Below are 14,732 nucleotides of genomic sequence, written 5' to 3'. Positions count from 1 at the left end.
ATAGCTACATCAGCCAGGGGAGTAAAACCCCCCAAGTTTCTGACTGACATAACCCCCAGTATAGATGCAGACATACCAATGGAAAAGTGCTTCTGTTGCTGTAACTAATGTTGTCTGGGGAGGTGATGCTCCTACAGGACAGAAAAAACCCTTTCTGTTGCTGTATGCTGCATTGACACTACAGGGCTACACCTATATAGTATTTGCTGAACAGACTTGCCTTCCCCCAGAGCCCCTAGATGTGAATGGCTGGTGTAGGGGCCAGAGTGTTGTCAAAAGGAAGGCATATGACTTGAATTCACTTCCTAAGTCTGCTGACCTTCAGGGTACAGGATAAATTTTGTTCTCTCAGGCTTTTGCCCAAAGTAATGGAAGTCGAGCCTATTTTTATTTACATCCTAGTGTGGGGTTGCATGTCTTTAAATTTGAGCTGACATAGGTCATTTGAATTTGCTATTGTTTCTTACTAAAATAAACCACATACACTAAAACAGTATGCATTTTGAAGAAAATGAAATAAAAATGGGGACACAGTGTGCTGACCTTGAAAGAGACCATTCAAATATAGCTATTCATTAACCAACTAAATCCAAAACAAACTACTTCCTCATAAAGAAATTGGATTCTTAAATTCCGTCTTTCCTACTAGATTTTAAAAGTACAAAATAAGCATTGATCGTTGCCATATATTGTTATCTTCCAATACTATTGATCTAGTGGTCCATTTCTCAAAAGGTAGGGTAATTAATTCACCTAGACAAATGACAATTTATTAATTTAACTGGGCCCTGTATCAGCAGTAGATTTTTAAAAAATTCTCTTAATATTTTATTTAAATTAATATGTTACTTTAAGTCTTATTTAAATGAAAATAAGTTATTTCTGAGGAAAGTTCGTTTGATTGTTAAAAAGTCCATTATGAAAATATTCTGAGCTCCTGTAAATTTCTGCAAAATAAAAAGTTGTCCATAAATAGATACTAAAAAAATAATAGCAATAGAAAAGTGACCTGTTTATTCTTAAAATCTTAGTTAAGATACTAGGGAATCCAGTACAAATCAAACATATTAACAACCCATTAAAGCATAATTTGAAATGCATACAAGATATATTGGCTACCATTCAAATCCTGCATTCCTTATACATCCCAAAGTCCGACTGAATTAATAGGTGTGTTGGGTGTGCAAAGAGAATATTCAGTTAAATAATCTGTTTATTAGAACCTGAACTAAACAAAAGCCCATACTTCTGGGCTAAAGTTTTGTACTGCTGCTTCTCCCCCACCCCCCACTTTTTTTTTTTAAATGACAAGCAATAAATCTACCTTAGATGAACAATTAATCTTAGGACAACTGTTCATGGCAATTATATGAATGATTTATTTTATCTTTGAGTCTCATGCAAATTAGAGAGATTACTTTTAAAAAGTTAGTCATTTAATCTACAAACTAATTTCGTTTCATATTATGTTGTAATATTTCTAATTTCCCTTGTTACACTCCTAAATCTTCCACAGCTGTAACCTATCAATAAAATCATTTCAAAACTATTTGCAATACCATTCTGCCCTCTTACCTCGTTTATTAATCTTGTCACACCACAAATACTACTTCACCAATAGAACAATTAATTCTTCTCCAAACTTTACAATTCTTCTAATTCAGAAATAATGAGCTTTCCATATACCTGAGCACATTCTCTACTGATAAAAAAAATTCCTCAGTAGAAATGATGATCAGCATTTAAGTAAACTCCGATTTTTCATTATGTAAAAAAAGCTGCCTTATTCAGACAGTTTGTGCATAATCAGGAGTATTTTATGTTTAGTCACATTAAGAGGGACGTCCAATCAGTAGATTAAAAAACAGCTTTCGGGACTTCGGACAGCACAAACATTCAGGGCTAGATTTTGTTCTTAGATTGTGTATCAGAGTGAATAAGCTGCTGTGTGGTACTGGTCATTTGCATCTTAACTAATTTGGTTGTAAATGTCCTTCATGGATCAAAATGATCATGATCACACAATATGACACTGTACTGTAGAGCACAATAAGAAAAATGAAAAGCATTCATTTGGAAACAAATCATAGAAGAGCAAAGGAAGCATATTCATTAGCAAAAATGTCCCTGCTACGTTCCTTTGCTTTTGTAGATTTTAAGTCGATTAAAAAAAAATTCCACACGCTAAATAAGTCTGCTTCATTCTAACTCCAAAGGGCTCATGGTAGTCAAAGAAAGTGAATGCAAAGACAATGAGATCAGGGAATAACAGTGTTTGGTTATTTAAAAAAACAAAACAAAACAAAAACAAACAAACAAACAAAAAACAGTTCAAGAGGGATTAAAAGTGAACAAGGGAGTTAGCCCAAAAATGAATCTCAAAAACTAGATTAGCAAGGAAAGCAGCAGGCAGTGGAACCAGCTGGGTTATCAATATGGAAACTGAATTCAGCTAGGATGAGAGCAGGAGATTGTAGATGAGTAGAAAGTCAGTAAAGCATCAAAAGAGGGAAGAAAAGAAACCAGATGAACACTGGCATCGTAGCAATAAAAGGAAGCTGGACATGGGAGAAGTCTGATGGGTCTCAGGAGGCCTGGTGATCGGGAGCCAACTGCCCGGGGAGAAAAGGTAATGCTATTCCTGGCCCTCCCTACTCCTAGCAGCACTTTCTAAGCATCCTGGGTGAAATTCTGGCTCCCCTGAATGCTTCGTACAGAGGCAGCTAGCTACCAGGGTGCAATTTATGATAATTAAGCCTGGTCTACACTAGGAACTTATGTTGATATAACTAAGACGCTCCAGGGTGTAGAAAATCCACCCCCCAGAGCAGCGTAGTTATACCGACCTAACCCCGGTGCAGACAGTGCTATGTTGACGGATGGCCTTCTCCTGTCAGCATAGGCAGCTGCACCAAGTGCGACAATGGCACAGCTGCGCCGATGCTGCACTGTAAGTGTAGACAAGCCCTTACATCTAGAGAATTCCAGCCTTGAGCTGAAAATCAAAATTAGGTATCGAGGGACCCAAAGTGGCTTTGATGACAATATTCTGAATATTTTGGCCTCTGAATTGCAGTGGAACAGAGGAAGATACAGCAGAAAAGCATCATTCCCACGTCCTGAATCTCTGAATGCTGGTATTTAATATACCCACACACTGCTGTGCACATACTCCCACCGAGGGAATAGACATTTTAAAAAGCAGAGACAAACAGGGAAAATATTTGTGGAGGGGAAATAGTTTGGAAAGTCACATCTCTATGTAAAACAACATTTTGAAATGCAGATATATACATTAGTTGCCATGTTGTACACACTACTTCCTGTAACTTTTCAAAAGGGCAGCACCTATGTCTGGATTTATTTATTTTTTAATTATTTCAGACTAAAGCATTTCCTACACATGGTCATAAGCTATTCAGAATTTAATTGGGACCCTGGCTCTCTTGAGACCAAGGAGACATTTCAAGAAAGCAACAACAGCAGAGGACAAGTCAGAGCAGAAAGGAATGCATACTTAGTGGGTTTTCTGCTCTATAATAAAAAAACCAAAAAACATGCTGTCACTGCATACTTCTAGATTGTAAACATACTATACAGCAGCTAAGGTTGTGCACTAATCTTAAGGCCTGTCTTCACAGCAACAGTTAGCTCAAGTTAGTATTCTCTAGATCAGGGGTGGTGAGTAGGTGGACCATGGGCCAAATCCAGACTGCCAGACGCTTTTGAACAGACCATGAAATCTTTTTATTTACTTATTATCATCATCACTATTATTTCAGTGTGAAAAATGTGTCTCTGGAGTCTGGACCTTGACTAGGAAATGTGGACCTTGACAAAAAATAAAACCCTGCTCTAGTTAGTCCACTGGAACTAGCCTAGTGAGTGAAAGGGACCACACTACAAAACTCCTCTTGGGTACATGTTCCCAGTGTGGGCAGGCAGACACATGCTAGCTCTGCTCGTGCTAGTGTGCTAAAAGCAGCAAATATGGCTGCAGTGGCTCAGGCTAGCTGCCTGTGCATGATCCCCCCTGGCCCCCGCGTATGTTCTCGTGTGGCTAGCCCAAGCTCCCAATGACCACTCTGCTGTTTTTAGCCCACTACCTCAATCAGAACTAGTGCATGTAAGTCTACTGGCGTTGGGAAGCATCCTACCAGGCACTTAAATTCACCCATGTTAGTATTTAGATTTCTAGTATACAAGCGCTTACTAAATATTGACACATTTTATAAGTGCTTGTATACAAATACTAGAAGTCTAAATACTAAGATGGGTGAATTTGAGTGCCTCGTATTAAGTGAAGATATTGGTCTAAAAGGCATCACAGAACTTTGGTGGAACAATGATAATTAATGGGACATAGTAATGCCAAGGTATAAAATATATAGGAATGACGGAGTAGTTGTGCTGGTGAGGGAGTGGCACTATGTGAAAGAAAGCATAAAGTCAAAGATACTAAATATCTTAACTGACTCAGACTGTACCATAGAATCTCTAGGGATAGAAGTTCCAGGCTTGAATAGTAAGAGTATAGCAGTAGGAATGTACTATCGACCACCTGATGGTGACTGAAATGCTCACAGAGATTAGAGAGGCTACAAAAATAAAAAACCAATAATAATACAGGATTTCAATATCCCCATGTTGACTGGAAACATGTCACCTCAGGACAGGATAAGAGATAAAATTTCTAGACACCATTAATAACAGCTTTTTGGAGCAGTTAGTCCTGGAACCCACAAGGGGAGAGGTAACTCTTGATTTAGCAGGATCTGGTACAAGAGGTGAATATAGCTGAACTGCTCCGTAACAGAAACCATAATGTAATTAAATTTAACATTCCTGGGTGTGGGGGATATCAAAGAAGTTCACCACAGTAGCATTCAACTTCAAAAAAGGGGAGCTACACAAAAATGAGGAAGCTACTGAAACGGAAAGGAACAGTTACAAAAGTGAAATGCCTGCTAGCTGCATGGAAACTTTTTAAAAACACCGTAACAGAGGCTCAAATTAAATGTGTACCCCAAATAAAAAAAGGTAGTGAGAGGATCCCCCCCCCAAAAAAAATGCCACTAGGGCTGAACAATAGAGTAAAAGAGGCAGTTAGATTCCAAAAGATATCCTTTAAAAATTGTAAGTAACATCCTAGTGAGATAAACAGAAAGGAGCATAAACTCTGACAAGACAAGTGTAACAGTATAAATAGGCAAGCCAAAGAAGAATTTGAAGAGCAACTAGCAAAAGACACAAAAACCTCACAAAAAAAGTTTTTTTACGTACATCCAAAGCAGGAAGCTTGCCAATCAATCAGTGGAGCCTCTGAACGATAGAGATGCTAAAGGAGCGTTCAGAGAAGACAAGGTCATTGCAGAGAAGCTAAATGAATTATTTGCAGTGATCTTCACTGATATAGAGGATGTGAAGGAAATTCCCACACCTGAGCGATTCTTTTTAGGTGACAAATCTGAGGCGCTGTCCCAGAATGAGTTGTCAACAGTGGAGGAACAAATTGATACATTAAAAGTATTAAATCACCAGAACCAGATGGTATTCGCCCAAGAACTATGAAGGAACTCAAATGTGAAATTGCTGAACTACTAACTGCAGTACATAAGCTATCACTTAAATCAGCCTCTGTACCAGATGACTGGAGGACACCTAATGTAACACCAATTTTTAAAACAGGCTCCAGAGGTGATCCTGGCAATTACAGGCCAGTATTCCTAATTTCAGTACCATGCTAACTGGTTGCAACTATAGTAAAGAACAGAATTATCAGACACAGATGAACACAATATGTTGGGGAAGAGTCAACATGACTTTTGTAATGGGAAATCATGCCTCATCAATCTATTAAAATTCTTTGAAGGGGGATCAACAAAATGTGGACAAGGATGAACCAGTGGATACAATGCACTTGGACCTTCAGAAAGCCTTTGACAAGGCTCATAAGCAAAGTAAGAAGTCATGGGATAAGAGGAAAGGTCTTGTCCTGGATCAGTAACTGGTTAAAAGTTGGGAAACAAAGGGTAGGAATTAAATGGTAAGTTTTCACAATGGAGAGAGGTAAAGAGGGAGGTCCCCCAAGGATCTGTACTGGGACCGGTCCTATTCAACATATTCATAAATGTTCTGGAAAAGGGGGTAAACAGTGAGATGGCAATGTTTGCAGCCATACAAATTTACTCAAGACAGTTAAATCCAAAGCTGACTGCAGAGTTACAAAGGGATCTCACAAAACTGGGTGACTGGGCAATAAAATGGCAGATGAAATTCAGTGTTGATAAATGCAAAGTGATGTACATTGGAAAACATAATCCCAACTTTACATATAAAATGATGGGGTCTACATTAGCCGTTACCACTCAAGAAAGATCTTGGAGTCATTGTGGATAGTTCTCTGAAAACATCCAATGTACAGCGGCAGTCAAAAAAGCAAATGGAATGTTAAGAACCATTAGGAAGGGATAGATAAAACAGCAGATATCAAAATGCCACTATATAAACCCTTGCTATTCCCATATCTTAAATATTGTGTGCAGTTCTGGTCACCCCATCTCAAAAAAGATATATTGGAATTGGAAAAGGTACAGAGAAGGGTAACAAAACTGACTGATTAGGAGCATGGAACAGCTTCCATATGAGGAGAAATTAAAAGGACTGGGACTGTTCAGCCTAGAAAAGAGATGACTAAGGGGAAATATGACGGAGGTCTATAAAATCATGAAAAGGATGGAGAAAATGAATAAGGAAGTGTTATTTACCCCTTCACATAACACAAGAACAAGGAGTCATCCAATGAAATTAATAGGCAGCAGGTTTAAAACAAACGAAAAGAAGTACTTCTTCAAACAATGCAGAGTCTACCAGTGTAACTCATCAGGGGATATTGTGAGGGCCAAAACTATGACTGGATTAAAAAAAAGAATTAGATACATTCCTGGAGGACAGGTGCATCAGTGGCTATTAGCCAAGATAGTCAGGGACGCAACCCCATGCTTTGGGTATCCCTAAGCCTCTGACTGCCAGATGCTGGGACTGGACGAGAGAGGATGGATCACTAGATAGTTGTTCTGTTCTGTCCATTCCCTCTGGAGCATCTGACACTGGCCACTGTTGGAAGACAAGATATTGGGCTAGATGGACCACTAGTCTGACACAGTATGGCCGTTCTTATATTCTTATGCTGTGTAGACATACCCACGGTGTTTGTATTAGCAGCTGATGAATTGTAACTCAAGTTGCTGCATCCGCTGTGCACTATAAACTTCAGTGTCAGCAGCACTTCAACTTCAACCCATACCCCCTTATGAACCAGCTATCTCTAGCTTAAAGCACCTCTTAACTTGAGCTACAGACTTATGTGTGGATGGGAATCAGGTTATGAGAAAATCTTTATAGGTCAGACTAACAATGCAGTGAAGACAAGCCCTTATGCACCCTGATTCCTCAGTAACAAACGCATTCCAGGCTAAAAATTTACATAATAAAAACATGGCTACTCAATTTTTCTCCCCCCAAAGTAACAGCAATGGCTGGAAATCTAGTCTCAAGATACGTACAAACATGAGTAAAATTAAAGATGAATAAAAATATTCTGATCTGGATAAGGGAAAACATACCGAAAATAACTATTGTTTATGCGAAGTGACAGCTACAAGAATCTGCTCTGTAACACAGCTGTCTTTCTGATGAAAGGCTTTTGTACCTCCACACCCACTTACTGTAAACTACGGCAGCAGTTCTCAACCAGGGCCCCAGGGCCCCCAGAGGGGCCATGAGCAGATTTCAGGGGCCCGCCAAATAAACCAGAGAGCAGGGCCAGCGTTAGACTTGCTATGGCCCAGGGCAGAAAGCCAAAGCCCGAGCCCTGCCACCCGGGGCTAAAGCCAAAGCCCAAGCAACTTAGTTTTGCGGGCCCCAGCCCATGGCGTGGGGCCCTGGGCAACTGCCCTGCTTGCTACCTCTTAATGCTGGCCCTGGCTTTTAACCTACCGGATATGCAGAAGAACAGTTGTTGTGGCATAGGCGGGCTGTGGAATTTGTATAGCATGTTGCGGGACCCTCAGAAAGAAAAAGGTTGAGAACCCTTGAGCTATGTAATATCTGCCTTTACTTTAACAATAAATCTGTTTAACACTCAGGATCTAGGAATTTGGTCATAAGGACTATGTAATGTCTGCAGGTTGTAAATCGCTTTCCATTCTAACTACCATCTCAATATATTTTTGAGAGCAAATGTACTCAACATTCAGGAAATTTATTTCACTATGGAATGTGGTGATCTGCAGAATCTGAGCACTAATTAATTTTTACAGTCAGCAGCAGTTTAATAATCCCCTCTACTGCTGTAATTATTTTCTACACAAATTAAATACAGAAAACCATTCTTAACAAAGTCTGTCCTTGTAAGAAGAAAGACTGCATGAAGCTGGTTTAAGCAGCATGATCTGCACTGGTAAGATTTATTTTTCAAAGACCTATCAAGATTTTTATTGCTTAGTTAAAATTGGCTAGGTGTTATTCCAGGGTCCTGAATGGAAAGCTCCAATCTGAAATAACTCTAATGTTCAAGAAGTTAATGTATGTGGAAATCTCAGATGTATTGATAAAATTCCAAGACAGCTATTTTGAAAATATTTAATCGTACTTAACTTTTGTTGGTCAACAAACTCGTTTACCTTCTATTTCTATTCCATATTTCTTCTGCGCAGAAACCAATATGCAAACTGTTGTGTTTTGAACAGAAAGAATACACTAAGCACGGAAGTCCCAAAGTAACACCCAGTGCAGTTATCCACAACTGTGCAGTTATTTCACAGTAACTTGTAGTTTTTTACATCATCTCATACACTCCAGAAAGTCACAAGTGCTCAATCAATGTAAAGCTTTGAAGCCCACTGGTACAAACTCTTCCTTTTTATTAAGAATGTGAACTTTTAGGATGAAACTTGAGCAATTTGCCTTCTCCTTAGGAAATGCAAGTTTAAAACACAAGCATGTGACAGGGTACACCACCTGTATAGGCCCTCAGGGGGACAGGAGGATGGTCAGGTCAGAAAGCCCTGGAGCTCCACAATGAGGAGACGAGCATTAATCAGCAGATCTAGGAAGCAGCTGCAGCCTTTCAGCCTTCCCAGATCACCTCTAGGGAAGAGGTCTGTTCCTACAAATGGATGAGCAACCCAGTGTGACCAGATGAGGGGAAAGGTTTGCCCCAACGAAGGAAACACAATTGGCCTGATTGCACGTCTCCTGGTGGATTTGAGGTTATTTCCAGCTTTGCTACAGGATGGGCATTACTTTATTTTACACCGTTCTGAGGAGGAAGGAGCAGAAATTCACTAATAGCCTCAACTGCTAGCAGAGCACCTCACCCTCCCTGATTGAACTAACCTCGTTATCTCCAGACTGATTTATACCTGCCTCTGGACATTTCCATTACTTGCATCTGAAGAAGTGAGGTTCTTACCCACAAAAGCTTATGCTCCCAATACTTCCGTTAGTCTTAAAAGTGCCACAGGACCCTCTGTTGCTTTTTACAGATTCAGACTAACACGGCTACCCCTCTGATACTAACAGCCTTGTTTCATTCTGTTGGAAGCTTCCAAAGGACTATGGCTGTAGCCAGGCTAGTTGAAAACTTTACTTTGCCTTTGACGAGGGGGAGGAAGCACTCTCAGAAAGGCAGGAAAGTACCCACTGGCTGTCCAGCTTTCTGAGTCCAAACCGGGACGCCAGAGAGAAAGGTGTGCTGGAGCCTCCCCTCAAGGCCCCCCTTTCAAAGAGCAACAACAAATCTAAACACTGTTTAAAAATAACTTTGATAATGCTTTCCTGGGTGTTTCCCCTCTTTATCTGGCTTTTAGGATTCAGCTGGGGCTATGGCTACTCCAGAGAGCTTTCAGCCGCACAGCTGTGCCGCTGTAAGATCTCTAGTGGAGCCGCTCTAAGCTGACGGGAGAGAGCTCGCCAGTCAATTTAATTAATCCACCTCCAGTTAATCCACCAGCAGCTATGTCAGTGGGAGAAGCTCTCCTGCCAACAAAGCGCTGTCCATACCGGTGCTTAGGTTGGTGTAACTTATGTTGCTGAGGGAGGTGGCTTATTCCCACCCCCGAGCGATGTAAATTATACCGACATAAGCGGTAGTCTAGGCATAGCCTTAGTCTCAGTCTCTGGCAGTACTTATCACTATGCAAAAGGTGCAACCTTTTCCCCCCAAAATGTACGTGTATTAACTTTCATGTAGTGGAACCCTACGTGAAAATCGAAGTAAAAAATGTTAACAGGCATTCCTTTACAATACTAAGTAGACGCCCTAGGAATGTGCATTGGCTAATAACAGCACCTAAGAGAAAATTAAAGACTTTTCCCTGTAAAAACTGTAACTAGCTGAGACCAGATTGTAGCATGAGATGCATAACTCAAGTAATTACACATCTAAGAAACTCTGTGCACCAGCTGTTGTAAGATGCAGTGATACCCTTCCTGTGACAAACCAGAATCTGCCCAATTCCCCAGCAACATTCTTTAAGTTACTGAGTGAACGTGATCCTTCATTTCCTCTGAACACTATTTTCATTCCTCCTCCTCAGATTTTTTTAATCTTTATAGGGACAAGTCTCCTCTCAAACAATAAATCTTTTGTTCTGGAAGCAGATAATATTGCCTACTCCCTTAGAGACCAACCCTGAGCAGCACAAAATAGCCATTCTTCCAGCCATTTAAAGTCTGGAAGATCAATAATGATGAATCTGCAACAGGCTGACAGAGAAAAGTCAGATGTATTGGAGAAATCAGAGAAAGAAACCAAGATCCAACTAAAATGCTCAGGGATATCGGGGGAAAAGGGTGGGAGGGGAGAGAAAGATAGCTCTTAAAAATGAGCTAATTCCCACTCTTTTACTCTGACTTCTCAGGCCTCCAAAAGCTAGAGAGACTTACAACAGCTTTAGGATTGGTGTAGAGATTGATAGGCTCATCCCATGGCCTTTGAACTAGTACAATAGTTTTTTAAAAATGCATAAGGGGAGAGAATTAACAGATGATGTCACGAAATGGTGGAACACGCTGATAATTTGTGAGGCTCATGACTGAGAAATTTAGAGATGTTCAAAATATACAACATAAATCATGTAACTCTGGTACTTCCTGAAACTAAGTTAAAGACAGGGAAGCCCTGCATGGAAGAGCATGCACGAGAGTAAAAAATGATAATAAAGGTTGGGGCCTCTTTGGGGGAAAACACTGAGGAGGAACTCTGCCTTCTTAACCTGTGACGTGTACTCTCAAAAACCTTGGAGAGTTTCTCATCGCTCCATTTCAGCTTTGTCCTCAATCAAACTTGACCAATCCCTTTAAGTTATTACCCTGAGATGCTTAGCAAGTACACTGTCTAGTTTACTGTCAGCTGAGGAATAATTTAAAGGCATCTATCTAAGTTACTGTGAGCCCCACTCTAGGAGACAGCTAAGGGAAGGAATAAGATCTTTGCTGAAAGGTTTGAAAAGTTTACCCAATATTTACTCCCCCCAGGACTAAGTCTTCTAGCTAAGTTAAATATCTGTGGTATCACACCTCTAAAGCCTTACCCCTACAATATAAAGGAAGAGTTCTGTACTGTATTTAATTGTGACAACTTTCCATTTAATATACTTTTGAAAATAAAATGCACCTTACTACATCTTTTTTGTTTGTTATACCTTCTTGCCCATGGGTGTAGTTTGGGGAGGTGCAGAGGGGCATTGCCCCCCCCCCCCCCCAAACAGAGGCAAGGCATGTGGGGCACACAAGGTCATGTGCCATTCCCCCACCCCAACCCGATTTCTACAAGCGCAGAGCTGGCAGCATGGGCGGGGAGCAGGGTGGGCTCCTGGGTTGCTACCTGGGTAGCTGGATGCCACCTCCTGGATCCTGGTGCTCATCTGTTTCCTATACAATGGTGAGTGCCCAAGGGGGGCAGGGTGGAGCTGGGGGGTAGAGACAGTGGGGAAGGGTGGGATAGGGCAGGGGGAAAAGAAAGGGATGGGGGAGTAGGGGGTGGGGGATGCAGCAGGGGATAGTGGGGAAGCAAAGGGGGATGGGATGGGGAAGCGAAGGGGGGATGGGCCGGGGCGCAGGCGGGCACACTGCAGGCACTGCTGGGGCACAGGGCCGGGGTGTAGGCGGGCAGGGCTAAAGGCGGGTACACTGCTGGGGCACAGGGCCGGGGTGTAGGCGGGCAGGGCTAAAGGCGGGTACACTGCTGGGGCACAGGGCCGGGGTGCAGACGGGCAGGGCCGGGGCGCAGGCGGGCACTGCTGGGGCACAGGGCCGGGGCGCAGGCGGACACACACACTGCAGGCACCGCTGGGGCACGGGGCCGGGGCGGAGGCGGACAAGGCGCAGGCGGGCAGGGCCCGGGCACAGGCGGGCACACTGCAGGCACTGCTGGGGCACAGGGTCCGGGCACAGGCGGGCAGGGCCCGGGCACAGGCGGGCACACTGCAGGCACTGCTGGGGCACAGGGTCTGGGCACAGGCGGGCAGGGCCGGGGCGCAGGCGGGCACACTGCAGGCACTGCTGGGGCACAGGGCCGGGGCGCAGGCGGGCACACTGCAGGCACTGCTGGGGCACAGGGCCGGGGCGCAGGCGGGCACACTGCAGGGGCACAGGACCGGGGTGCAGGCGGGCAGGGCCGGGGTGCAGGCGGGCAGGGCCGGGGCGCAGGCGGGCACTGCTGGGGCACAGGGCCGGGGCGGAGGCGGACAAGGCGCAGGCGGGCAGGGCCCGGGCGCAGGCGGGCAGGGCCCGGGCACAGGCGGGCACACTGCAGGCACTGCTGGGGCACAGGGTCCGGGCACAGGCGGGCAGGGCCGGGGCGCAGGCGGGCACACTGCAGGCACTGCTGGGGCACAGGGCCGGGGCGCAGGCGGGCACACTGCAGGGGCACAGGGCCGGGGCGCAGGCGGGCACACTGCAGGCACTGCAGGGGCACAGGACCGGGGTGCAGGTGGGCACACTGCAGGCACCGCTGGGGCACAGGGCCGGGGCGGAGGCGGACAAGGCGCAGGCGGGCAGGGCCCGGGCACAGGCGGGCACACTGCAGGCACTGCAGGGGCACAGGACCGGGGTGCAGGCGGGCAGGGCCGGGGTGCAGGCGGGCACTGCTGGGGCACAGGGCCGGGGCGCAGGCGGACAAGGCGCAGGCGGGCAGGGCCGGGGCGCAGGCGGGCACTGCTGGGGCACAGGGCCGGGGCGCAGGCGGACAAGGCGCAGGCGGGCAGGGCCCGGGCACAGGCGGGCACTGCTGGGGCACAGGGCCGGGGCGCAGGCGGACAAGGCGCAGGCGGGCAGGGCCCGGGCACAGGCGGGCACTGCTGGGGCACAGGGCCGGGGCGCAGGCGGACAAGGCGCAGGCGGGCAGGGCCCGGGCACAGGCGGGCACTGCTGGGGCACAGGGCCGGGGCGGAGGCGGACAAGGCGCAGGCGGGCAGGGCCCGGGCACAGGCGGGCAGGGCGGCGAAGCGCAGCGCGCCCAGCAGCGGTAACATACACGGCGGAGCCCGTTACACCCCGCGCGAGCAGCAGCAGCAGCAGCGGGGCCGTACCGCGCGCTCAGCCCGGGACACCGGCCCGCCAAGGGCAGCGGCGCGCGCCGGGAGCGACTCACAGCCCTGGGCTTGAACAGGCCAAGGCTCAACCCACTGAGCTATCGGGGCCCGATCCCCGAGCCGCGCGCCGGGCGGGTAACGCCGGGCAGGGAGCCGCTGCCCTCCCGCCAGTGCGCGGCCCGAGGCGCCTCACCTCGCCACACAGCTCTCAGGGCACCAGAGCCACACAGCCAGCTCGCCGCCATCTCCCCGCCGGCTCCTGCCCCTCTCGGCCACCGTAGGTAGGGGCCCTACCCAGTGCCTGACAGGAAAGATACCTCGGCGGGAGGGGGGGGGAGCTGTGTGTCGCAGCGAACCGTTCCCCCGACCGGGGAAAGACAAAGGGGTTAAACAACGGCCCGCGTCCTCCCCTGGCAGTGCCCGCACGGGGGCTACAGGCAGCGGGACGGACAGCCCTACTTGGGGGCCTTGCATCAGGACCTCCCTAGCCGCGCACAGAGGATGGTTAACCCGCTTCCACGTGACTCTCGCAGCAGCCGGCACAATCACGTGACTCCGCGGGCAGCAGGTGTAGGGCGGAGTCCGGCTTAGCCCCTCCCCCCGCTCTCATTGGGTGCGGAGATTGTGGGGCGTGGCTACGCTCTGTGGAGGGAGGGGGACGGTCTCTGTGGTGCCCTGGGCCTGGGGCTCCTGGCTGGGCCTGGCCCGCCCCCTCCCCCTGCTTCCCCGCCCCCCTTGTGCTGGAAAGTTCCATGGGTCAGGGGCCCCAGCTGTGAAGCCCAGGCCTCGTGCCAGGCCTGGACCCGCTCTTCTAGCGCTGCTGGGTCCGGCCACGGGGCCGACAACACAGCCAGGCCGGGGTCGCCGACGGGCCGGGGTCCGGGATTCCCTCGAAATCAGCCCACATTAGCTAGGGTTACCATAGCTAATAAATAAAAAAAGAAGGACCCTCCACAGGCCCTGGCCCCGCCCATTTCCCCCACCCCTGGCCCCGCCCCAACTCCGCCCCTTCCCCGCCCTAACTCCGCCCCCTCCTCCCTCCCACTCCCAGCCACGAGGAAAGGGCTGCCCCAGCACTACCGGCTTCACGGTTTCCCGGGCAGCCCCCAGACCCTGCGCCCCCGGCCGGCGCTT

General features: G+C 46.9%; 1 protein-coding gene across 1 annotated transcript in view; it reads right to left on the bottom strand.

The window, feature by feature from the left end:
- The window catches only part of MRPS5 (mitochondrial ribosomal protein S5), an 85,522-nt gene extending 71,624 nt beyond the window's left edge, over positions 1–13,898 (bottom strand). The window contains exon 1 of the mRNA XM_054023185.1: positions 13,792–13,898. Within this exon, the coding sequence (XP_053879160.1) occupies positions 13,792–13,843 (52 nt within the window). The 5' untranslated portion in view covers positions 13,844–13,898. The remainder of the gene's footprint in view (positions 1–13,791) is intronic.
- Between the last annotated feature and the right edge of the window lie 834 nt (positions 13,899–14,732).

Source organism: Malaclemys terrapin, chromosome 3, assembly GCF_027887155.1.
Source record: "Malaclemys terrapin pileata isolate rMalTer1 chromosome 3, rMalTer1.hap1, whole genome shotgun sequence".
In the NCBI taxonomy this organism is placed as follows: Eukaryota; Metazoa; Chordata; order Testudines; family Emydidae; genus Malaclemys; species Malaclemys terrapin.
Note: the sequence above shows the minus strand (reverse complement) of the source record. Positions and strands in the feature narration are given on the sequence as shown.